Here is a 27,834-nt window from a genome sequence, read left to right as displayed (position 1 = left end):
AACCTGCCTAAATTAACGAAAAAAAGCTATCTGTCTCGGACGGACCGACCCTAGTTATAGAAAAGCTTCGCTTTTAAAAAGTACTATTAGTTTGCAAGCCAACGAATGATATAACGTGTTTATAAAACTAATGTAATATGATTTACAGTCCAATGTCCCCTCCCCTTCCTCCCTGCTAAATCTTTGAAAACCAACAATCATCCGTATTTAAATTTGACATCACACAAAAACTACAAGGTTTTTTTTAAACAAGGACAATAATAACTATACTTTATATATTACAACAATTTAAGCATTTTTTAAAAGTCTCAGTAAAAGAATGTGTGTTTGTCTGTATAAATACCCAATGGATCTTTTGCAATTTTGAGGGAAGGTTTTAAGCATTTTAAAAGCGAAGATTTTCTATAATTAGGGTCGGTCCGTACGTCCGTCCGTCCGTAACAAATAGCTTTTTTCGTTAATTTAGGCATGTTAGAGTTGTCCTATCGCTTTCAAACTTTGCATGGTGATTCCTTTAGTAGTTAGGTACGATTTAGAAAGCGTAGCAACTCTTTAATCCTAACAAGAATGTCCGTACGTCCATTTTAAACATGTTGATTTTTTTTACTTTTTTAACAACAAATTTTTAAGTGATCTAATCACCCGATTGATCTGATTTTTGGTATGTTGACTCCTGGAACAACAAAGTATAATGTTATAAGCAAAGCCACTCTATAATCAAGTCCAAAATATGTAAGTATATCCATAAACATTAAACATTATCCTGTATTAAGCAGTTTTTCAACAAATTTACTTACAATTTTGCTCCGATTCAAATACATTTATATTCTGATTATTCAGTTCTGACACTATATAAGTGTTAATGTCAGTTTGTCCTACCGTTTCAGTGCTTCGCTTTTATGGATGTTGTCATACTTGTTTAGTTCACAACCCTTCTGATATATTCAGGGGATATTTTCCTCCCCCCCCCCAAAAAAAAAAAAAAAATATAGGTCCAAAACAGATCTATAGTTCAGATGTTTATACAGATAACTATCTACCCCCCTTTTCAAGGACCTTATTCGTATGCTAGCAAATTGTTTTCTGCTACTTGGCTGTGTTAATTTTCCTAACACCATTGGTTGATTTTCAAAGACCATATTGAGAGTCGGCACTAGGTCCTTGGGATTGGGACATAAAATAATCTAAACCCTTCCCCCTCTAGAGTTTTTTTTATGGTCTAATATTAAAAAAACAAATTTGTGTCTCATATAAATATCTCGGAAACGTAGAGTCCGAAGTAAACGTCTTAGGGTGGTTTTAGTCTATTTTTCTGACTCCTACTTCTCCTCTATTAGATGCAACAATAGTCAATGTCATAATAAGAAAATATTCACGCAACCTTCTTTTGGGACAAATCCAGGTTTATAAAGGGATAAGACAATGTTCGGTAAATTGATGTACATCTCCAAGATAATACACAAAATTACCTTATGTAGATTACAATTTTTTAACTCAACTTCTAGAAATACGATAAAGCAACTTCAGTAAAATAAAATATATTGAAGAGAATTAATTTAATTTAATTATCAACATAGACGTCCAAGGGTTGGGGCAAAAAGATGTTTACCCCCCTCAAATTTCTTAGAAACGTTGAAACCTTCTTTTTTCCCCTTCAAAAATTATTTGAATGCTTTTAACTACAATTTTTAAATGTGATTTTTAAGCTCACTAATTAGGCCTATAGATATCCAAACCTTCTAATTTCTAAGGTGCAAATGAAAAACAGCACTGGGTTAAATTTTATCGTTGCTACGCTTTCAAACAAAAATATTCATGATTATATATATAATTGTTTAGTAAAGTAGATTTTTATTCTAAATTGAAATTTAAAATATGAATATCTTTATATGTATTTTAAGCAATAACAGGAAAAAACAATAAATTTTAAAGATAAAATATACTAGGTGGACACATGTATTCGTGCGACAAACCATCCAGGAGACAAACCCTCTAGGGACAAACCCTCTAGGGGACAACCCCTCTAGGGACAAACCCTTTAGGGGACAACCCCGGCAGGGGACAAATCCTCTAGGGGACAACCCATCTTGGGGAAAACCCCTATAGAGGACAACCCAACTAAGGGACAAATACTCTAGGGGAAAACCCATCTAAGAGACAAACCCTCTAGCGACAACCACTCTAGGGACAACCCCTCTAGGAACAACCCCTCTAGGGACAACCCCTCTAAGGGTCAACCCATCTAGGGTACAAACCCACAAGGGAAAAACCTTCCAGGGGACAAACCCTCTAGAAGACAAACCCTCTAGGGTACAACCCATCTAAGGGACAAACCCTCTATGGGACAAACCATCTAGGGGACAACCCCTCCAGGGGACAAACCATCTAAGAGACAAACCCTCCATGGGACAAACCAACCAGGGGACGAACCATCTAGGGACAACCCCTCTAAGGGACAAACTCTTTAGGGGACAACCAATCTAAGAGACAAACCCTCTAGGGGACAACCCATCTAAGAGACAAACCCTCTAGGGGACAACTCCTCCAGGGGACAAACCCTCTAGGGGACAACCCCTCTAAGGGACAAACCCTCTAGGGGACAAACCAACCAGGGGACAAACCCTCTAGGGGACAACCCATCTAAGGGACAAACTCTTTAGGGGACAACCAATCTAAGAGACAAACCCTCTAGGGGACAACCCATCTAAGATACAAACCCTCTAGGGGACAACCCATTTAAGGAACAAATACTATAGGGAACAACTTCTCCAGGGCACAAACCATCTAGGAGGACAAACCCTAGAGGCTTAAGGTGAAGCATACAATATACAAGATAAATGACATAGATAGTGATCACATCAGGGATCTAAAGGGATAAACCAATGGCAGATAAATTATTGTACATCCCCAATGATGATACACTAAATTACTGTAGATTACAATTTATGGTTAAAACGTTTGGACACTTAAATTAATGAACCAACCAATCGAAATTCAATAAAAGTTCCTAAATACGAAAATGTAATTATAAAACTTTGGGTACTAGTGTAATGAACAGCCCAATGACACCTCCCTCCCTTGATAACATACATACAAAAATGCATTCCCCCTTTTTTTAGAAAGTAATTGGGTAAAAAGGGTAACAAAGGGGGGCTTGTGTTAAATTTTAGGGGTTAAGATTTGCAAGACTTTGTCATATGGGCAAGTGCACATCTGATAAAGGATGGAAAAGTACCAAGCAAGAGATTTATTCCTCCAGATGATCAATCAATCAATAATACGTCCAACTCCAAAGACAAATTAGCAGACGAATTGAGTTACATGAATTATCAATGATAAGACAATGGACGATAAATTGATGTTAATCCCCGACCATTTATTACCACTTCTGTAAATTAACACCATTGGTGGAATAAAAACTAAATTGTTGGTTTGTACAAACTTATAACTTTATTGAGGGGTGGGGAAGCGATTTTAGGCTGTCATGGCCAAAATGATTCTAAAATCTAATAGAACAGACGGACAAACAGACTTTACCTAAAAAAAAAGAAAATAAAGATAAGCATCATACCAGAGACATTGGACCTATCAGCGCTATGTGTGGCACGTGATACGGTTAAGTGTAAGTAGGGGGAATGCCGAGTTTTATAAACAGGTGCTACTAATAACCATATACATGTAGGCACTTCCAAAGACAACGGCAATGCAATCAAAGTGTAGGTTGCAGTCTGTTAGAAAATACCGGTATGGTCATTTCGTGACAACGCCTCTTTAGGGCCGTTTAGTCGTATTTTCACAGTAGCTTTTCCCCTATGTCTAGCCCCCCGCAGGGAGAAGCTATCAGAAGCTACTGTGAAAATACGACTAAACGCCCCTTAATAGGAATAGTAACGAAAGGGACTATAGCCGAAATTGCTTAACCTAATATCCATAGGTGATCCATAGAGCAACAACGTTTTATTAAAAGACCCTAATTTAAGAGAACCCCCACTCCCTCCACTGGATAATGGGGGACTAATGAAAAGCTTACCTTGAAATAACCATGGGGAGAAAATTTTCGGAGCCCATAATCTTTGAAACAATTCTTCTGGCCCTCATTTTGCAAACTTTTTTTCTCTCTTTGCAAAAATATAAAAATAACTTGATAGAATCAAAAGAAAACTTTTGATAAATGTATACTTGTCAATAAGAAAGTATATAATTCACTTTTTTTTAAATAATTGATAATATATAAGTATCACAGATTATATCTTCAATTATTTTCAATATATTTCCAGCAAATTTTACGTTGCCAGGAGAAGTCACAATATTCGAGTTTATTATTGAGCAGTGTCTGTGGCCCCAATATATTACTGGGGTTGTGGGATTTCTTTTTCACGGGTGAAAGGGGTTTTCCCATCTGCACAGAGGCGGGTTGGATTTAACATTTTTATATCAAAGTAATTCTAAGGTGTGATGCAACAGGGCCGATATTGGTCATAACTTATTTCTATAGACCACCAAAACCCACCCCCATATTAAGAAAACTTATGTCTAGCCACCGCAGGGCTCTATCCATTGAAGACCCTGACACTACGGTGTTCTATCCCAAAGGGGTTCTTAACTTATCTGTATATCACCTGACCTAAACTAAAATGGGAATAATTTTTTTTTTTAAATTTCATTTGAGGTTTGTATGCAATTGAATAGCCAAGTCTGATGACAAAAAGATAACATTACATATAAGTATTTACTAGTGGCTACGCCCCTAAAAGAAAACTAACGTTCGGAAGAGGGTGGGGTCCCTATGACACAAAAATGAGAATTGGAATTTTTAGAATATCTCGATCCTGGCTGGCTCAGGATGTCTGCAAACCTGACAGGGTCATCCAGGTTAAAAATATTTTTTGACTAAAGCAAAACATTTTGTATTAGTAAAATGTAATATTGCGTTCAAGTCAAATTCAGGTTCCAGGTATGATCCTGCAGGTCCTGATGCTCCAGGTCTCCAGCAATCTTTAAATGGCTCCTGTGGGATTTGCTAAACTCTTTATTCAACCTAACCTAAAAGACTTTTCTTTATATTTTATTTGGTATATTTTACATTCCTGGGTGGGAGGGGAGGGGGGGCAACCTACCTACCTTGTAATAAAAATCTTGGACATATTTCATCAATGATTTACTATCATCATGTAAAGAAACTATCGTTTTTTGTTGATTAAAATTTCACTTAAACCTATTTTTGGACCATTTTAAATCGATGAAAATATAAACCTTTTCTAGAAAGGTTAATTCTACAATAAAAAAACAAGGACGACAACATCCATAAGTAACGAAGATCAAAAATTATGTATAGACTTATAGGAAAATTATCAATACAGTATGTCATAAAAAAAAGCATTGAAAAGGTGAAAATCTAGGAATCGATTTAGCACCCCAACCAAAAGTCTTTATAAAACTTAGTAAAAAATATGTAGAATATTGACTTAATTAATACCTAAATATTTCATTAATTTACTAATATTAATAAAACTAAGTGAAAATAAATAGAATGTGAATCAATTTAATCCCTAAAAATTGCAGTCGTCTGTCTTGAAAAAGGGTCGAGAAAATTACAAAAACGTAAAAATATAGGAATCGATCTAGCACCCCAATTAACAGACAGACGGACAAAACAATGTATAGATTAGATGAGCATATGTCATAGGAGTTTTCACTAAAAATTTCAGTTGTCTATCTTTAATTGGAGCCGAAAAAATAACTCTTTCCCCCTTAGCGTTACGGACTTACTGGCAGACAGACAAGGTGAATTATGGAATATCTTCGCTACTAAAAATGGTTAAGGTAGGTAAAAGGTATGGGGGATGAAAGGGTTGAGATTAGGGTTAATATAGGGTGGGGGAGGGGGTTAATATTAAAGGTATTTTTAGCATAATATGGCCAATCAATGGTGACAGTTACCCAGTAGTCAGAGAATGTTTGCAGGTTTTAAAAAGTACAAGAATAAATAACCACTTAAATACTGGTTCCAAGCGTTGATTTTTATATATCTTTGGCTTTTTTATTTTTTGTAAGTAACCCTTCTAAACACCCAAAATATACTGTACAAAATTGAAACCTGAATTTGCCTGTCATTCAATTTATGGTGGTAATTGTATTGGGGGAGGGGGGGGGGGATTTGGGATTAAGAAGAACAGTACACTTTCAAAATCCTTTTTGTACAGTATTCTTGATTGTTTAATAATCCTATAAGCTTTTTTGTCTGTAGAAAAGGTTCTCGCTGACCGCTTAAACTGTTTTTAACCTATTTTTTAAACGTATATAAAAAATATACTATGACACCAGTAGAATCAGACTGCAGAGCCTAAATTTGAATAAAATCCCTAATAAACTTTTTTGGGGGGATTTAAATATTAATTTTTACTGTTGCCGTGATCATTTTGACCGAAGCAAAAGGTTTTTTTCTATTTGGGTAAAATTCGTAGCTTTTAGAGTGTTTTGCTTCATAAATATTGTATTCTGGTATAGAGTAAAATTAGGCCTTATGATTTTACTATAAAAATTCACTAAAAAGTTAATTCTTTATAATATATCAACGAATTAACATTAACATGTTTGTGTTATCTCATTTATTTTAAAAACATAAAAAATGGCTGTAAAGGGTTAAATGACAACAAATGTTTATGCAATACAACAACTTTATTTTTGTCACATATACAAATGCGTTATAAAATAAGATTATTCAAACTTACTTTTTAAAATAATTTTAAAAAGACTGTATCTTTTATGTGTATGGTTTTCATTCTTTTCATTTTAATTAAATAAAAATTATTTAACTACATTGGAAATAAGTCACTTTGTGAAAACACTCTTTTTTTGAATTGTTAGGAATTGAAATAAAACAAGACTTCTTATTGGTTAGATTTCAGAATTATTTGTTTTATTGTAAATGTTAGATTTTTCAATGAAAATAATTGTTTTGGAAAAAAAAATTATTTCCAATGAACAGAGTAATGTTTTTTTTATTGTATCAATATAAAGTGAATTATATAAAAATGTTCTGTAAGCCACAATATTACTCGAAGTAAAAAAAGAGCTTTTGCTCTGGTCAATATGATTACAGCAACACTAAAAATTAATTTTTAAATCCCCCCAAAAAAGTTTATTGGGGACTTAATTCAAATTTGGGCTCTGCAGTCTGATTCTATAGGTGTCCTAGTATATTTTTAACCCCCCATTCAAAAATAGGTTAAAAACAGTTTAACCGATATGGTTCTCCTTTACAGTAAAGCTTCTCATATGTCCTGAGATGATTTTAGGCTATTTTATTTTTATAAACAAGTCTGGGTATGGTTTTATGCTATTTTCTGCTATTCTTTATCCCTTTGAATATAAAGCACCTTAATGCCAAGGGCGCAGCCGCTAATCCTATATAAAGTTAAGTAGGTCTTGGATTCATCCCCATACTCATTTTTTTTTGTTAGGGAGATGGGGTGACCAATTATTTAAGCCGTATGGAAGATCTTACTTATAAGACATATACACACAAACTACTTTACTTTTTTGATATATTATAGTATTCAAATCAAAATTTTAATATTCAACTTTATCAAAACGTTTTCAATATCAAATCCTAAGAGTGGAAGCGCTTTTTGCATAGCTGGACAAAGTGTCCAAAAATCAGCCGTATGACGTCATTATAATGAGGGATTATCAATCTCTTTTTTTATGGGTTTTCTTTCCAACTTCCCCTCACATCTCCCTCATTTTATGACGTCACATGGCTGATTTTTGAAACACTTTGTTCAGCTACCTTTTTACTGTTATTCTACCTATAAACCTAAAATTGTTTTAATGATCATGTTGATAATAAGTCAGCTATTAATACTTTTATTAAATGCCTTATAGGCGATATAAATTCCTTAGAAATAAATAAATTATAAAAATTTAACTTTGGTTAAAATCAGAGTTCCTTAAAGATAGGAAAATTTAAAATCATAACAGACCAATCATGAATCAACATTACCACAAATAGCAAAACGTTTTTCAAAAACTTTGGAGGTCAGCATTATTTACAATCCAATGTCCCCTCCCTCCATTGTAAAATTAAGAAAAAAAATCTATTAAAAAATGTTAAATCCAAGGCAGAACCTAAATAGAAGAAGTCAACTTGACACTTGTAACTGTAAAAGATTACTGACAATAGTTAGGACACAAGAATACACTCAACACATAGCTTCACCCCAGTAGAAGCATAGATAGATATATACCCCCCCCCCCTCCTCCTTCCTACCCCAGCCGGTGAAAAAAGAAATATATAAGGCCCATAATAGTTTTACAATGTATCAAATTATTTAAATAGCAAGAAGTAAAAATCAAAAGAAAAATATGAAAAATATAAAAATTAATAAATTAAACAAGAATTACAATATCCATGAAAGCAAACTAACTTTAGGTTTATATTTCAAGATTATATCTTATTGTTACAGGAATCATTATGCAAGTTTTGCATTTGATATGAGTGACACTTCTATCATAGATAAGAAAATGGAGAGAAAGTAAAATAATTGTGCAGTTTTTATGCCAATATGAACATGTAGTTAAACTATCATAAAAAGATTACCCCCCCCCCAAAAAAAAAAGCTTGGACGTCCTTGGAGTCGTGTAGTGTTTATTATGTCAACATGGACATGTAGTTTTACTATCGTGAAACTATTAATAAGTTGATAAGTTGATGGTGACCATGTAATCTTGAGGTTCTGTATATGAAAGGGGTAGAGAGAGCCTAAAACCATCCAAAAATATAATTTTGATAAATAGCCCAAAACCATCATGGGACCCAGTGGTTAGCGAAATCTTAACAGGCAATGATCAAAAATAACTACTTTGTGCAATAGAAATTTTCTTATCATTTTTGAGTGGACGTCTTAAAGGCTCCTATTTTATATCCCCTTAGTAACGAGGCATAAGGGCGAGTCAACAAGACCGCAGTGGAAATTTCCAAAATTCCATTTTGGGGCTTTAAAGTGGCCATAGGACACACGCACACAAACACACACACACACACACACACACACACAAACACACACGCACACAAACACACACACATACAAAACGGACAGACACACAAACAAATGGTCCGACGACACCCGAACACAGACGGACAAACGAACGGATAGCCACTATACCGGCATTGGTTTTCGTAAAAATTACATTAAGATTTTAAAGAAATATGAGTTGTTTTTGTTTATTCCTTTTAGGGTCATAATGGGGGAGATATTAATTTATCGCCCATTGTCCTATCCCCTGACAATCCTGTTTTTAGTTGGCCCACTATGCGGCCTCTAGGGGCACCTTTAAGAAGGGTGGGGGATGTCACCTTACCCTAACCACCTGAAGTTTTCAAAATCAAATAAAAAAAGGTATAATATGGGGGGATATTTTAGTCACATATTGGATGAGACATTAGAAAGATATAAAAAAATGTTTGTACGACTTATAGTAAGCCTCCCTGTAAAGGAGAATCTCTTCTAAACAACTGCCCCCCCCCCCCCACACAAATATAAAAAAATATTTCCAGAATATGAGTTATACCCCCTTTGAAATTTAATGTGGGGGGGATCCCTCATATAAATGATATATTTAAGTATTAATGCCACACTCCCACCCCCCCAAAAAAAATGGAAGCTTGGACGTCCTCGGGGTAGATCTTTTAGTCCACACAGACAACGGCAAAAGTTTATTTTTATAAATTTCTAACGAACCCGCTTATCAAGAATTATAATAAAAAGTATTATTTATGTGTTTTTTTTATCAAGCAGACTTTGAACTTTAAGGATTTTGAACCTCTATCTTAAATAATGATGGAAATAACTGGAAATATTTATGAATTAATTTTGTCATATCTACAAAAATTTTTTTGTAAGAATCGTTTACATCATTTTGAAAGGTATCATATATAAGGGGTATGCTGTCATTTCAGGAAGGGAGGGGACATTGGACTGTAAATTATACTGGTACCCAAAGTATTATAAACCCAATATCTTATAAACTGAAAAACTTTGGGTACTTTTATTAGATCTTGAGTAGTAGTAGAAACTAGCAATAGTTTAATCTACCATCATTAAGCCTAATTTCTGTAAATGGACTTAAACATCTATAAAAGCGAAGCACTGGAACGGTAGGAAAAACGGACATTAACACTTATATAGTGTCAGAACTGAATAATCAGAATATAAATGTATCGAAGCAAAATTGTAAGTAAATTTGTTGAAAAACTGCTTGATACAGGATAATGTTTATGGACATACTTACATATTTATAGAGTTGCTTTGCTTATTATATTGAACTTTGTTGCCCCAGGAATCAGTATACCAAAAATCAGAACAATCGGATAATTAGATCACATAAAACTTTGTTGTTAAAATTCTGGTAATTATTATAGAGTTGCTACGCTTTCAAAATCTACTAAAGGAATCACCATGCAAAGTTTGGAATCGATAGGACAATTCTAACATGCCTAAATTAACATAAAAAGCTATCTGTCTCGGACGGACCAATCCTAATTTTAGAAAAGCTTCGCTTTAAAAAAAACGATTGAAAGGATACTTATTCTTGTTTTTACCCATGTTAAAGTCTAAATCTCTGACTGCGGGATAGAAAGAAGAACAGACAAACAAGAGCAGTTATTGTAGAGTACCTTCGCTTCTAAAATATGCCTAACTGCACTAGTAACTTATTATTTTAGGTCAAAGATAACGTTATATAAATGACATACATTGTTGACTTTTTAGTAGCAAAGCTATTCCAAATTAACATTCAATACGTCCGTTCATAACATATAGCTCTTATTGTTAATTTATGTTAATATTGTCTTTTCGAATTCAAACTTTGCATGATGATTTCATAGCATATGAGTGTAAATTTAATGATTTATATTGCAGGCTGTCTGTATGTACATATCTTTATGTTCTAATAAACATTTATATATTTATGAGCTTCGCTACTTTTTGATGTTGTCGTGTTTGTTTTACTGATTTTATTTGCTTAATACTACATTTTTATAGATGAGAAATTTAGAAAATGTACTATACACCAAGACAAATAAAATCTGAACTTTCTGCCAGTAATATGCATAGAGAGACAGAGAAAGGACAATTGGTTGTTTATTGCACTGGTCCTATAAGTTTTATCATAACTGTTTGTTGTTCGTTAGCTTAACAACTTTTGGGTATTTAGTGATTTTTGATTGGTTAGCTCATAAAGTTGAGTGTCTAATCGTTTAAACCACTAATTTTAAACTAAAGAAGGTTAATTTTGCGTTTCATCATTGGGGATGTACACTAATTTATCAGCCATAAATAAAAGCTTAAACGTCTTTACAGTCATAAGTAAAACTTTAAAAGTCTCATCGCCAATATTATATTAAAACCCCAGCTATAGAGTTGTTAAACCCATTTTTGCACAAGTACTTCTGCGAGCACTGCACTTTCAACCTAGTTTCTTTTGTGTCGCAGAGCTACTCTATAGTATACTAGCGTCTTCGCCCCTAGGGGTCTCTTGTGGCACTTGAGGAGGGGGGAGTTGAATCCAAGAACCCATTTTTAAAATTTAGATTTAAAGAAAAAAGTAAAAAAAATATTTTTTTGGTGGGAAGGGGTTAATTTTTCTATGGGCGATTTTTCTTGGGAGGGTGGTGCTATCCTCCCCAAAAATAGTTATAAACCTTCCCAGGAACTATAAGAACCTACCCTGTTAAGGAGAACCCGATCGGTTCAGCGGTTAGCGAGATCTATTGGTACAAACAAACAAACAGACAGACAGACATCGTTTACTTTGTATTATAGATATATCTTAATCATCATCATTGCCATTTATTTCCTTCCAAGAAACTAGGCCACGCACAATGGTTTTCCAATCTTCTTTAGATTTGTCACAAATTGAGGCATCGCTGAGAGATGAGATTTTCTCATCACTCAGTTCACGCAGGAGTTTCCTCCTCCAGGTTGTTATCTTAAAGATCTTAATGGTCAATAAGTATATGCACACCCCCAATTATAATAAACAAACACACACCATTTGAAGGTTAAAACTACTTGTTAAAAAGTTTGATGAAACCCATCAAGATTGAATAAAAGTACCCAAAGTTTTTAGGCCAACAAATGAAAGAGCATGTTGGTTACAGTTTTGGCATCAGTATATTTTACAATCCAGTGTCTCCTCCTTCCGGATTTTTCTTGAACTATTCTTATACTAAAGTAACAGGATGTCTGTCTGTCTCTCTGTTTGTCTGACTGTACCGAAGTATCTCGCTAACCGCTCAACAGATCTTGTTCTCCTTAACAGGGTAGCTTCTCATAGGTCCCGGGAAGGTTTATAACTATTTTGGGGTTGGGAACCACCACTTTCCCATGAGAAATCACAAAAAAAATCGAGAAAAAAAATTTACGTAGAGACTTGAACAAAACATAGAAAATAATTACATATTTAAAATAAAAAAAACAAACATTTAAAGTGCCACTAGAGGCTAGTTCAAAATAAAGTGATACTTTTGTGACGATTCCCCTTAATAATATGCATCTTCTACTTTGTCATCTCACTTTGTCAGTCAGTCTGTCTGTTAGTTATGAGAACGAAGAGAAAACTTTATAAAGGAAAAGCTTCTGAAATTTACCGTGAGTATTCTCCTGGTCATTAGCCATTTATTTATTAGTTTTTTGCTAAGCTACTAACAAATGTTGTCATACTTGTTTAAATTCTAGTTTTAACTTTATTATTGATATATGAATTTTTGTAAACTGTTAAGTGCATAGAATACCAGTTATATCTAAAAGTTTCCTGTATATTTTTTTAAAAAGAAAAAGCACCTATAAAACTAATAAATTCTAACTACTTTTTTTTATAAGTACAGGGATTCGACGAGTAATATCCTAGTTATTATTTTATAATCTGTACTAGCGGCTGCGCCCTTTTCATCTAAGGGCAGAAAAATAGCTTAAAACCATACCCACACTTTTTCTATAAATATAAAATAGCCTAAAACCACCTTAGGATATACTGTAAAGGAGAACCATATTGGTTCAGCTGTTTGCGAGATCCTTCGCTACAGACAAAAAAAGCTTACTAAATTATGTAGCTGCACTGTAGCATCTAGGGGCGGCTTTGATTTCCAAAGCCTTCAAATATCCCAAAGCTTAAATCTTAAAATAAAAGTAGCCTAAAACCACTTTGAGAACTATATAAAGCTTCCCTAAATTGGATAATCCGTTCAGAAGTCATAAAAATCTTAAAAAACACTACTTCTTTATGTCAATGGATATTTTAAATTATATTGTCTGCTAAAACCATAAATACGCAACGGCAATCTGTGCTGGTACCCAATGTCTTGGAAATGAGCTATAACAAGAATAAGTTGCCACAGTGCAAATGAAGGTGCTTTGACTTTTGTGTCAGAACCTAAATTGGGACATAGTGCATTTCATTACCCTAGGTTAGGTAACTTCGTTTCACTTTTCAATAAAATCTAAAATGCAGCGGTTTTTCAGAAAATTAAATTTGAAAATTTCAATTTTCACCCACTAGGAGTTACTGCATAATCATGACAAGAAAAGCAAAGATTATTTATTTAAAATTTTAAACAACTTTGCTTTTATAAAGTTCTTCATAAAACCACTCCTGAAGTGAGTTAATTAATGGCCATTTTTATCGATTGCTTTGCTAAGGTCACGGAAATTCAGCCTTAAATAAATCATATAAAGAGAGGTTTTATCACTGACTTTATAAAAGCAAAGTTGTTCAAAATTTGAAATAAATAATCTTTGCTTTTCTTGCCATGATTTTGCGGTAACTCCTAGTGGGTGAAAATTGAACTTGAAATTTTTAAATCTAATTTTCTCAAAAACCGCTGCATTTTAGATTTTATTGAAAAGTGAAATAAAGTTACCTAACCTAGGGTAATGAAATGCACTATGTCCCAATTTAGGTTCTGACACTAAAGTCAAAGCACCTTCGAAGGCACTGTACTGTGTTGCGTTGTTTCTGGTATTCAAAGTTCAAGAGAGCCTTAATTATAACTTTTAGATTCACTGTTACTGTGGTATCCGCCTAGGTTAAATGGCAGACACCAGAGTTCAAATGACTACGGCAGTGCGAACAGACGTGGACACATATATTATAGAGAAGCTACGCTTCTCTAGCAATCACTAAATAATAAACAGAGTCTATTCAGGTGTTCCTTTATTCAGGGTCTAAGGTTTACTAAAGTTGTACAACATAATATAAATACATATGGATTAGGAATAAAGATAGTTAAAGGTAAATCATACAAGTAAAACATAGATAGTTGCAATGGTTAGGTAGATGGCTATCCCTGTCCGGGGGAGGCAGGATAGCCCATGGAACAGCACAATAGGTAGATAAGCATAGAGGGGTTGAGTGGTAGGTCTGGGTACTAAAAGGGAAGGTTTGATGATTTCTGTGACAACAACAGTCTGTGTGGGGGGTGATTCTATCAGGTGAGGGAAGGCTTAGATCCTTTATCCTCAGGGCTGAGGTGGTGGTGATAACTTGGTGGTTGAAGGGGAAGGTTCCGGTAACACCCCTCCCTCCACTTGCAGGACAACTGAGAGATGAAATCAATACCGTTATCTGACATATTTGCAGGTGGCTTTACAATTGTAGAATAACAGGATTTAGCTGGGTGCGTAGCATCACTATAATGTCTTGGTTTCTGCATGGCCCAGAGTTGCTGAATACCACAACTCTCCCCTCGGAAAGCTGGGAGGGGTTGTCTGCACCGCCAGACTTCCGACAGTGGTTGAGGCCTTCAGTTTGTTGTCCTTGTGGAATGGGTCCGCCAGGACACCAGCTGCTGAACGGTGGTAGACTCCAGCCCTCCCCAGGTCGAACGGAATCTGCTATATCCGATGGAGTAGCTGGTCCTGTTGGATGTTCTGGCCGTTGGATGTGTACTTCTGAGGCCACCCTGGCAACCTCCAGGGGTGGCACAGCACATGAGGGGGCTTGGACCAACAGCCGCCTGGTATACACCTCTTCAGGTTTCTCTACTGGGCTGGTGGTCTCCATCTTGTTGGTCACCTTGCTGCTGGCAGGCTGGCTACTGGATGCAGGCGCAGCTTCTTCGCCCTCGGGGCTGGTCAGGTTCATTCGGCTTCCAGGGTCTCTGTCAACGCAGGCAGGTGGTGGTTGCCATACTGTAGGAACGTTGCCTCCCTCAGGCTCATCCTGGACATTGGCAGGGTGGTGCATGGCAGTCAGACCTGCAGGGTAGGGGAAGGTAACAGTCCATCCCCTGTGCCGGAGGCTGTCTTGGATCTGCAAGGTTGGCTCCGCTCTAGTTGGCTGGGGGACAGGCCAATCCACGGCCACTGCTGCTGGTGGACTGGAGGCACAAGGCTCTGGATTTCCTCCCCTAGCCTGAAGGTGTCCAGGCACATCGTCTCCATCTTGGGTAGACATAATTGTTGGGGATCCTCTACTTCTATGGTTAGGCTCGGCACTTGGTGCATCTAGTTGAGTTACTCCCCAGGCAGCGGTCAAAGCTTCTTCAGTTTGGCTGGTAATGGCTGATATCCTGGTTCCTGGGGCAGATGCAGGGGGCGCAGGCAAGTTTGACCCAGCACAAACTTCCTGGTACACCAATGCAATACAATTACCCTGGCTTGGTTGAGGGAGGTAGACAGCTGGACGCAGTTGAGGGTGAGGGACAGCTGGACTCTCCCTGCTGGCTGGGGGCTCTGGCTGACTGGGGGTGACGGGTGTCACCCCTTCCTCTGGGGCTGCGGGCTCGTTCCAGGGTCCAGGTATCTCGGTGGCGGCGACGGTTGTCGCCCCAGGCACCAGCGTGGGGGCGCTGGATAGCACCCCTCAGTCTTCACAGGGGTCCAGGTCTCTCGGTGGCGGCGACGGTTGTCGCCCCAGGCACCAGCGTGGGGGCGCTGGATAGCACCCCTCAGTCTTCACAGGGGTCCAGGTCTCTCGGTGGCGGCGACGGTTGTCGCCCCAGGCACCAGCGTGGGGCGCTGGATAGCACCCCCCAGTCTTCACAGGTGGCGGCGACGGTTGTCGCCCCAGACATCAGCTTGGTGGTGCAGGGAAGCACCTCTCGTTCTTCCCAGGTGGCGACGCCGGTTGGCATCCCATACATCGACTCAGACTCGCTGGCTAGCGCCTCTTGCCTCTCCCGCTCGGCGGCCGCCAGGGCCTCCCCGTACACCGTCCCGGTGGCGCTGGGTAGCGCCCCTCGGCTCTCGCTGGGTGTGACAGGGGTTACCTCCTCCTTCGGGGGACGCGGTCTGACGGGTACCATCATGTTGAGGCCGACCGGCAGAGGCCGCAGGACTTCTGGCTCCACAATGTTGGTTGGCTGCACGAACTCCGGTCCCATGTGGTTGAGGCTGAAGTCCAGGCCAACCCGGTTGGGTTCAGCTGCTCCTCCCAGCACGTTGATCCTGGCCACTATGGTCCCAATCTGAGACACAGACTCCTGGGTAGCCGCGGCCCCAGCGGCGGCAGCTGGTTGGGGTGACGGCTGGGCATCTCCCTCCAGGTAGACCTGGGTGTCAGACTGGTTGTATGCAGGTTGTTGGGCTGCCTGGTGTTTCTTCATTGCCTGGTCCCAACCGGTTCTACACTTGGCGGCTGTGTGGCCGTTGAAGCAGCAGCGCTCCTTCGTCCAGCTGGGTCCCAGCAGTCCGGCTTCCCCAGGGTGTATCAACCTGCCAGGTCTCTCATCCTCCAGTTGGGGCACCAGCTGACAAACAGGGTCTCCCCTACTAGGGATCAGGCAGTGCTGGGCTGCTGGTGGTGGCAACTTGGTTACATTCAGCCTCCTCCCCATACACACAGGTCCCTTCCATCCAACAGCGGCTCTCCTCTCCTGGGTGGCGAGGCCAGCCTCGGCCTTAGCTTCTGCAGGTGCTTCTCCACATGAGGGATCCTGCCTCCAGTTACTCCAGGTAGGTGGTAGCAAAGGCCGTTGATGGTGCCAGTCGGAAGGGGGGCTATGATCTCTGGGGGGTATCTGTGGCCAGTGTGTGGACAGGTACCCACAGTTGAACCGGCAAGGCCCAGAAGATGCCATACTGATGGTAGCCTGAACTGGGTTCTGGACTGCCAGCGGGCTGTTGGTAGCCACCTGAGTTAGGCCAGAGTTGCCAGCTGGTATTGCGTCCCTGCCAGGCTCTGTCAGCTGCTGGTGGGGAGCCCCTGCGGTGATTCTGGTTTTGGCAGGGGGTGGCCTTCTTATTGACTTCCCTAGCTGGAGCTCTGCCTCCTGGTGGGCCTCCATCTTCAGCAGCATGGGGGGACTTGGCTGGGTCATGTGCAGTGGTTCAACAGAGTAGAGGCATCTGGTCTTGGAGTGTGGGGGAACAGCCTCACTGCTGCTGGTCAACCCTGCTCCCTCCGTGCTGGGTAAGGCCTTCCACTGCAGCAGGTCACCATTCTCCATCCTTAGGCCGGTCCCCAGTCGTTCCATGCCTGGGGGCTCCCAGGGAGGCTTGGGTGGCGGCTCCCCCACCCCCAGGTACGCGTCGGGCATCTGGGTGAAGAGCCTATTCCCCTGGGACAGCTCCCCATCCTCCAGGTTGGTGAGGCCAGCGCCAGGGAGGACCTTTCCACCCCAGACACAGGTGGTACTGGCCCTAGGGCTGGGCCCCTTTGGAGTCTCGGTTCTGGTGGTAGTGCCCATCTTGGGGCTGGCCACTAAGTCTCTGAAGCTTGTCACCTTCTCATTGGGCTCAGTCGCATCGTTCAACACTCCCCGGAGGACACATACAGGTTCAACAATCCCCAGTCCAGTATCTCCATTTCTCGTGCGTTGAGCACCAACTGTACAGGAGCTGTGCAGCGGACATTCAGTCACCCTTCCAGACAAGGGCATCTCAGGGACCAGGGGTCTGTGACCTGGCATGTGTTTTATGTTCACTGTACTCAACACAGTAGGCCAAAGTAATAACAGAAGCAGCACCTTGTATGAAGAAGCAGAGAGTGGTGGTGTACAGATGTTGGTGGTTATGATCCAAATGAAGGCTTCTGTCCACCACAGTGCCAGCAGCATGCCTAGGCACACAGTTAATGCCCAATCAGGAATGTCTTCTATTGCCGCACGTCGGGCTAGGGGCTGACAATTTCTCATCTTGTAGATATAGGAGCAGAGTAGAGTAGCCGCGCCGCAAAGAGGCTCGAGCTGGCTCACCCCTATTATAGATACTATAGCTGTGTAATTAGGGTGGTAGTCCACGTAGCCGTAGGCTCTGTCCTCTTGGCTCAAGAGTTTCGGTGGCTGGAGTGTCCCCATGATAAGTAGCAGGGGGTTGGTCTGTTGGTGCCAGCGTGTTGTTTAACTGTTGAGCCTGAGTTGTTCTCCTTTCCAGTATAGCTCTTGATTTCTGTGATAACCAGCGGATCTTAGCTTAGAGATAAAAGGGAATATGTTAGGTGTCCATAGATGTCTCTAGGAGCGTATCCGCTAGTAGATATATGGATATGTAGGCTATCTATATATGGCTACACTTCCATATATATATACGTGTATAGGAATATCCGCAGAGCTAGCTAGCTTTCCTCCTTGCTCCAAAAAAAATCACGCTTCCTCTGTATATAGTTCACAACTATGAGGGTCTATGGTCAAGGTACACACCACCACTGCCCAGTGTGGGACATCAAGTCAGGCTATTTCCACAGGGTGGGCGTACTTTCGTTAAGTTACCATATCAGTCTCCAGTGTTGTATGGTGAGGTTAGTATTCACTTACTTGCAACCATGATACAAAAAAAACAACACTATTTATCACTTGGTTGCTGCACAACTTAGTATTGAGTTGTTAACACTTAGGTATTTATATATACATATATTTTGTTCACTAGCCACTCAGCTTTGAAGTAGGGTTGGCAGAGCTAGGAAAATGTTGAGGGTCTGAGCTGGTCTAAGGAACTGATTTAGTTTTCCTTATCACACTGTAGATAGGGAGGGAGGAGCTTGCAAGTTTTTCTTCTAAAAAAATATCTCTGTTGTATGCTATAGAGTGGCCCCTCTCCTGTGTGTGTGTGACATCCCCTTTTCTTGCAACGCACCTACGCGCCGTCAGAGTGTGCACACAGGTAAAACGCACATCTATCCCTCAATCTTCTCTCTCATTTGTCCGCTTTGTCTTATTCGTCCGTTATATTTTTTGTGCGTCCCAAGCTCTGCTGTGCAACCCGTAAATGGCGCTCTGTTCTCCCGGTCGCTATCTCCACACCGTGGGCGGACTTATTCAAGTGTGGGTAGGAGGGGGAGCGCGTGAGGGGACGGGGTAAAACCGTCCGTTCCCCCCTATGGGGAGGGGGGTGCTGTAGGTTTGAAGTAACTGGGTGGTGAGGTGATTGTGCCTTTGCCTTAATCCTGAGCTTATTGTTATGTCACCTCAATTGTATTTGTTTCAATTTATGGTGGGCCCCTCCCCTTCCGTTGGGATAAGGGGTGTATTTGTTGTGCTGAAGGCTTGGGGGTCAGATTGTTTATCAATGCATTGTTATATTACATCTAGGTTCTATTTTTTGGCTTTATCACAATACACAACAAATTTGCTTACCAAGCCTGTTCTATTTTTGGCTTTATCACAATACACAACAAATTTGTTTACCAAGCCTTGCCCATAAATCTATTGTTCAGCTTTCACACTAGGGTGGTAATCCCTAAAATGTGATATAATATCTGTTTTTCTAGATGGGTGGCTGCGCTGTAGCCTCTCAGGATACTTGGAGTTAATGTAGTTTTTCTTCTGCTTGGTACACTACACTCGTATTTTTGCTCACAGCTCGCAGCTATTTGGCTTGTTTCAGCCTGTCGGCGGCAGGGAATGTCCCGTCCTGCAGCGCCGTGTATCCGAATCCGGCTGGTGGCGGCAGGGAATGTCCCTTCCTGCAGCGCCGCTGGTTCGGATCCTGCTATCTCTTGCAGTAAATGTTGGCCTATTTTCAGCCGTTAGCACTTATTTGGCCTGTTTCAGCCCGTCCGCAGGCCTGTTTCAGCCCTTGAGCGCTCAATCCTCCGTTATATGTCGGCGCTTCTCGCGGTTCTTCGTCAAGTTTCGCTGCTCTCCGCAGTCTCTCGTCCGATTTCGCTACTCTCCGCAGCTCGGGTTCTGCCACACTTAGTGGTCTTTTGCTAGGTTTCGCTTCCACAACTGCCGGATACAGAGTTAGACCTTGCTATCCAGGGTGGGTAATTCAGGTTGCTTGTGTCAGTTTTGCCAGTTTCACTGCTGGGAGTACCTTAGCCTCAGCTGCGCGTCTGCTCTACACTTGTGGTTTGCTGTAATCTCACACAGCTGTCACCAAAAGTTGTGGTATCCGCCTAGGTTAAATGGCAGACACCAGAGTTCAAATGACTACGGCAGTGCGAACAGACGTGGACACATATATTATAGAGAAGCTACGCTTCTCTAGCAATCACTAAATAATAAACAGAGTCTATTCAGGGTCTAAGGTTTACTAAAGTTGTACAACATAATATAAATACATATAGATTAGGAATAAAGATAGTTAAAGGTAAATCATACAAGTAAAACATAGATAGTTGCAATGGTTAGGTAGATGGCTATCCCTGTCCGGGGGAGGCATGATAGCCCATGGAACAGCACAATAGGTAGATAAGCATAGAGGGGTTGAGTGGTAGGTCTGGGTACTAAAACGGATAGTTTGATGATTTCTGTGACAACAACAGTCTGTGTGGGGGGTGATTCTATCAGGTGAGGGAAGGCTTAGATCCTTTATCCTCAGGGCTGAGGTGGTGCTGATAACTTGGTGGTTGAAGGGGAAGGTTCCGGTGCTTAAGAAGGGAGAGGGAGGGGTAACACCCCTCCCTCCACTTGCAGGACAACTGAGAGATGAAATCAATACCGTTATCTGACATATTTGCAGGTGGCTTTACAATTGTAGAATAACAGGATTTAGCTGGGTGCGTAGCATCACTATAATGTCTTGGTTTCTGCATGGCCCAGAGTTGCCGAATACCACATTACATCCCTAGCAAAATGGGATAAATAATGGGAAAATAGTTTTACCTACTTTTACCAGAGAGGGAGGGGACATTGGGCCGTTTATTACTCTAGTCTCCAGAGTTTTAAAGTAACGTTTTAGTTTGCTTAAAAACATTTGGGACTTTTGTTGAATTTTAATAGGTTGGTTCATTAAGTTGAGAGTCCAAACGTTTTTAACCACTAATTGTAATTCTTAGAAGCGGTAATTTTGTGTATCATCATTTGGGAATATGCATCAATTACCAGCCATTGTCTTATCCCTTTGGATTTCTGACTTTTCACCTACTTTTACCACATTAAATATTTAAGGTCACATGACTTTATGCGGGGAGGGAGGGAGCATTAAATTAGCATCAAAAATTTTGTAAAAACTTTGGGTACTTTTAATAAATCTTGATTGGTCTGTCAACTAGTGGTATCCAAAGATTTCCACCAATGATGCTTATCTATGAAAGGGGTAATTTTGTTTATCATAATAAATATGGGTTGAACATTAATTTATTGTCATTTTAATTTATTATTATGTTATATTTTTTTGGTGTAAAAGTAATTTTGCTCCGCTTCTTTGAATCATATTTGTTCTAGATTTTTTAAAAACTGTTATATAAATGTTTCCTCGCAATAATTCATTTGTTTTTTAATCTTTGGTAAAAAGTATTAAAGAGTTTTAGTACTTTAGATTTTTTTAAAATTTCGTATTCAATTCTTCAATAACAAGGATGACAACATAGCAAAGCTCTTCGGCATCTCTGGGCTAAAAAACTGGTTCTAATATTATGTTTGTACATTTTTATATCCGCGGAAAGTGACAAATAAATATTCCAGTGTGTACAGACAATTTTCCACGAACTTTAAAATTAAATTCACTGAAATAGTACTAGTTTTGTTAGACCGGGCATTCGTCCCCACGGGATGAAGAACAAGTTTTAATTTTAATTTTTTCATTTAATATCCGAGGAAAGCTGTCTATAAATAAGTATTCTAACCCCCTCTATTTTTCAAACTCCAAATTTAACAGGGAAAATTAATTCATCGTTAATTGTCCTAATTCCTGTATAGGATACATTTTTATAAGTTTTATAATAATGTTTTCTTATTCGTTTGCATATAAAATTTGAATTTTAATTGGTTGGTTCATTAAGTTAAGTGTCTTAATGTTTCTCTACCACTAATTGTAATTTACAGGGAGGGAATTTTGTGTCTTATTATTGGGGATGTACAATGAATATCAATTTATCGGCCATTGTCTTATCCCTTTATATCCCTGTAATATAAATAGTGTACAACAAATATACATTCATATCTTTATTTTATTATGCACGTAGCGAGAGAGAAAAAAGTTATAGATATGAGAAATCACTCACGAAGTGCATGATTGGAACTTTTAAGTTAAGGGTAGCTTACAAAAAAAAACGAGGGCTTGTTTTTAAAACGCGTTCAGGGCGAGCCCTATGCATTTTTACAGTTTATAATGAAACTAGCGGCTACGCCCCTAGCACCCAGTGGTATAAAGAGGCTATAAAAATAGTCTAAAACCATCTCAGAATTAAACCTTAAAATGATCTTTTTTAGTATTAAAATGCATATGGTGGATTTTGAGGGTTTTAACCTCCCCCACCCTTCAAATCTAAATTGGGAGGGCTGCTTACCTTTCCCTTTTCATCCCCCTTTCTTCAGCGAAACCCTGTGCACTTTTCATAGTTATTTAGAATTTAGTTGTTTAGTTTCCAGGACCATTGTGCATCTAGTCTATAATGACTGTGTCCGCCTGTCCATTTGTTTACTTAACTGTTAGGTAGATGTAAAGTTTACAGAAGAATTCAATATACTAGCTGCTATAAAAGTATAAAATATGAAATAATAAATGAGCATCTTCTATAATTTTTTTCTTTTCCGTTTTGCCGATTTCTTTAATAATTATTGTTTAAAATTTGAACGCTTTGTTTCTTGTGGATAACATCATCATTGTTACAATCTAAAATATACATTTTTATTAGAGTTTTAAAAAGTTGTTTGTGTTTTATAAATTATATTTAAATTAGGTCAAATGTCTGTCTGTCGCTTTAGTTCTCGCGACGCAGACATCTGAGTTGATCCCCCTTTGAAATCGAGGCAAAAAAATCATGGAATGCGCAGGCGGTCAAAGTGAATTTTAAAGCGGATGTTCAGTTTTTATAACAAAAAAAATAACGAAACCTTAAAAAAAAGAATTATGTCTTTTAAAAGATGACCGACTGTCAGACGGACAAAGCAATGCAAAGACTAGTTATGCATATGTCACAGGAAACCTCAATGATAATTTCATCTGTCTAGCTTCAATAGCAGCTGAGATAATCACATTTCGTCCAATAGCGTTACGGACCTAAATACAGAAAAAATTAATGTTTATTTGTTGAAGGGTTTTTAATAATAAGCGGATAACCCTAGCATTCAGACAGTAGGAGAGACGGACAGACAGACACAAATAATCAGAATATAAATGTATAAGAGCCAAAAGAAAATTGTAAGTAAATTTGTTGAAAAATTGCTTGATGCAGGATAATGTTTAGGACATACTTACATTTTTAGGACTTGATTATAGAGTTGCTTCGCTTATAGTATTGTACTTTGTTGTCCCAGGAATATGTATACCAAAAATTAGATCAATCAGATAATTATATCACATAAAAATTTGTTGTTAAAAATTAAAATAATCAGCATGTTGAAAATGGACGTACGGACATTCTGGTAACGATTATAGAGTTGCTACGCTTTCTAAATTGTACCTAACTACTACAGGGATCACCATGCATCAGTTCCGGACGGACCGACCGACCCTAATTATAGAAAAGCTTTGCTTTTAAAAAGTATAGACCTGTTTTTGTTAACATAAGTTCACCTTAATACCCCTAATCACATGTTAAATGGAAAGTCTTATTCTCGAATATATAAAAGTTAACTCCAGGGATCTAAAGGGATAAGACAATGGCCGATAAATTTATGTGCATCACCAATGATGATACACTAACTTACCCCTTGCTTTTGTATGTCTGTCTGTCCTTGTGTCGGTAAGGGGTGGTTAAATTTTTTCACTTCCCCATTTATAAATTACACCTAACTTCCCCTTCCAGTCTTCTTTCTCTTTCTTAATGGTACACACAGACATACATCATGTTACTATTATATACGGATACTTAATTAAAATGCGCTTAGAAAAATTACTAATTCACAGATTCCCTTTGTACTTTTTTCTTTGGTTAATTCATATGACAATTAAATGTGAGGTTTTATAAGAGGGTTTTTTTTATAAGCAAGCAAGGCATCTCTACAAATTTACAGTGGCTCAACAGTCAGCACGTAGCGCATCTTCTTCTCGTAGGAAAGGTGATAGGTCCGAATCTCGGCTTAACACCGCGTCATAAATAAAGCAGACGAAAAAATGACTCCTCCTGCTGCTCTGTCAGGTGCGAAACATTAATAGTTAAGAGTAAGGGGAAAAGGGGAATGCATTGGTCCAAGACAGGTACAACTCATTAGCATGCACTGTTTGGACCTACAGATGAAGTTCGTGCAATCAAAGAGTTGGTTGTTTGAAGGGTGTTACTTAATCTAATACCCCGGGTTTTTAGACAAAGGGGATATATGGCTCCCCTTGTATCCTGACGTTAGAGTGTCATGGACAGTAGCTGTGCCATTATGTTGAAATTGATAGGTAATCTCATCTCTATATATAAATTACTAGCGGCTTCGCCCCTAGCCTCTAGGGGTTTTGCCCCAAGAGGTTTGATCAAACCGATTTTTCGTAATTTAGATTTAAACATAAATCTAAAAAAAAATATTTTTCTTCGGGGGGGGGGGGGAGAATTTTTTTTTTATGGGGTGGGGGGCGGTAGTCGGCCCCACTATTTTAATTTTAGTTTTAAAAAGAAATTTTTTTTTTTTGGGGGGGGGTATTTTTAATTTTTTTGGGGTAGTTGGGGGTGTCCCAACCCCCAAGAAAGTAGTTATAAACCTTCCCGGGACCTATGAGAAGCTACCCTGTAAAGGAGAACCCGATCGGTTCAGCGGTTAGCGAGATCCTTCGCTACAAACAAACAGACAGACATCGTTCTACTTTGTATTATAGATTATTCTACTTGCTTGTAAATTCAATAAATCTATTTGCTAATTTGCATAATTTGTATTCTTGATGTTGTTGAATATGCATAAAGATATCATATGATTATTGTTTACCTGCATTCAAACTACAGGTTTAATGAAAAAAAAGGATCTAGTGCAGTTCACTGCTAAATGTTCTTTGTAATGTTACAAAAATTTCTCCAAAAATCTGTGAACTTTAAGGGCGGCTAATGGCAAAATTATGCGCGCACAAAAATTTTATCGACAAAAATAGGTCAACATTTAATTTGGAATAACCATTACTCAATAATGCACAGTTAGCTCGCAGTGCACATTAATGCGCGAAAAAAGACTTAGTTTAGGTATTCTATCTTTAGTAAATCTAACCCTGCATCATTGGATCTTGACTATTCCAGATTATTTATAGGCCTTCTCATGCCGATTAACACGCTGTGCAGGCATGACAAGTATGTTCAGCACTTTAGCAGCTAGCTGCCTTTGAAGGTAATCGAGTTTTGGGGATAATCGTTACCAGGAATATTTTACCGTGAACTGCACCAGATCCAAAAAGGGTTAAACAAACATGTTTTAAATTTATAGGGATAGGTAAGCACTTCATTTTTTTACTAAATCTTAAAAACTAAATATGTTTGATTTTTAGCCAGTAAAGTACTCCTGGAGGCCTCTAGGGGCGTAGAAATCTCTGTAAAGCGTAGCAAAAATAGTATTGTCTGTTAATTTTTATCATCTTATTTTTCTAAATTTTGGACTCTATTTCTTGATCTTAGGATTCCTAGAATAATTTGACACAATTGTATCCACTTTCAAACATTCGTTTATTATGATACACTCCCCAAAATTGCCATAATTCTTCTCAGGACTTATGTGTTGTCAAAGAGAACCATATCGGTTCAGCGAGATTCTTCCTAGAATCTTAACTCTGCATAGTAATGAGTTGCGCCTGTTTGTGTACCAAAGCATTCCGCCTACTCTTAAGTCACGCTGTAGTAGGTATCATTTTTAACGTCTATATTATGAGGTGGTGTAGTCCCGACTCGACATTAAGCCGACAGTACCGCGGGTATAACGCATTATACCAAACTCATTTAGTCCATGGTAGATTTAAAATTATTCAATCAAAGCTTTTAGTAATAGAGGCTTCGTCCCTGGCCTCTAGAACAGTCAGTCAGACGACGTTCTCCTTTGTGTTATTACTAGCGGCTGCGCCCCTACCATCTAAGGGGCCCTCTTTTTAAAGGGGTATGTGTGGATTTATGGAAGTGCTAAAAAATAGCCTAAACCCATACCCAGGCTTATTTATAATTATAGCCTAAAACCATTTCAGGGCCTATGAGAAGCTCCATTGAAAAGGAGCAGGGATAAGGTATAACCAACAAGCGAAATAAATCTAAAATAATATTTGGGGGGCAGATATAGGTCGTCAATTATGCTCTGTTTCTCCCTCCTCCCAAAGACAGCAGAAAAACGTAGAGGTTTCGTGATATTTTGCCGAATTAATTTTATTGTTGGTATAAGCTAGTAAAGGAGATATCATGTGGGATTTATGATGGGATTTTCTCGTTTTCATTCGAATCTGGTGAAAAGGAAACGGTTCTCATCCATACGAAAAAACTAAGTCTAGCATCATATTATATCCAGCTTTCTACGAATATAAAAATGTACAATCATAAGATTAAAACCAGATTTTTTAGCCGGTGCCTTCGGCACCACTGGGCTAAAAAAACTAGTTTTAATCTTATATCCGCGGAAAGCCGTTTATAATACGATGCGAGAAATAACTATTATTGATTCATATGAAGTCATGTTCTGATAGGTCGTTTTCCTAGGAATGAAACAAAATTAAACAATAGGATTTGTTAATAAAATCAAGCTTTTCTAATTGAAAAAGCTATCTGTCCTTTCATGTACAGATGGTCAAATACCATGCAAAACTCCCAAGGATCTTAAGGGATAAGATAAATTGGTGTACATCCCAAAGTATAGAACACAAAATTACCCATTCTTTAAATTAACAAGTTAACAACAGTACCTAATTGAAACAATTAACACTCATCTTAAGATGCGATCGCTGCTGGCTAAAATAAATATACCCCCTATTAATAAATCCCCTCCCATCCTACTGGATGAAAAAACTGACCAATAAACATGGTCCATATTAGAAAATAAATTAAATTATATTTTTTCCATGTCATAATATCTACGTATATTTTACATCATTTTCTGTTTAATATTAGGATGATATGTAGAGTAGAGCTTGCACAAAGAATAGTTATTTATCGCATTAATATAAACAGCTTTCCGCATATAAAAGATGTACACTTTTAAGATTAACACAAGTTGTTTTAGCCCCAAAGTGCAGAAGACACGGGCTAAAAATACTGGTTATAATATATAATGATTGTACAATACATTTTTATATTCGTAGAAAACTGGATATAATACGATGCTTGACATAGTGTTTTCGTATTGATGAGAACCGGTACTAATCCACCGGTTTCGAATAAAAAACGAGAAAAATGTTTCACATCCTATGCAGGTTGTTTCTCATTCCTAAACTTGGAAACAACATCATCAACACAACAAAGATAACAACATCCATAAAAATGAAGCTCAACAATCAGAAGGAAGGACACACGAACAATAACTAGTTAAGAGTGTCAGAACTTAATAAGTAAATTATATTGTTAGTCTAA

General features: G+C 38.6%; 1 protein-coding gene across 4 annotated transcripts in view; it reads right to left on the bottom strand.

Annotated features, from left to right (window-relative positions):
* P5CS (Delta[1]-pyrroline-5-carboxylate synthase) overlaps positions 1-8,254 on the bottom strand; it is a 78,659-nt gene extending 70,405 nt beyond the window's left edge. For all 4 annotated transcript variants that reach the window (XM_080175353.1, XM_080175355.1, XM_080175359.1 and 1 more), the window contains exons 1-2: positions 8,131-8,254; positions 4,031-4,399 (exon numbers count right to left, since the gene is read on the bottom strand). In XM_080175353.1, coding sequence (XP_080031479.1) covers positions 4,031-4,098 — 68 coding nt within the window. In that variant the 5' untranslated portion in view covers positions 4,099-4,399; positions 8,131-8,254. The remainder of the gene's footprint in view (positions 1-4,030; positions 4,400-8,130) is intronic.
* Between the last annotated feature and the right edge of the window lie 19,580 nt (positions 8,255-27,834).

Source organism: Acartia tonsa, chromosome 10 (assembly GCF_053477335.1).
Source record: "Acartia tonsa isolate MP-2025a chromosome 10, ASM5347733v1, whole genome shotgun sequence".
Lineage (NCBI taxonomy): Eukaryota > Metazoa > Arthropoda > Copepoda > Calanoida > Acartiidae > Acartia > Acartia tonsa.
The sequence above is the reverse complement of the archived record's forward strand: the minus strand, read 5'-3'. Positions and strand labels throughout refer to the sequence as shown.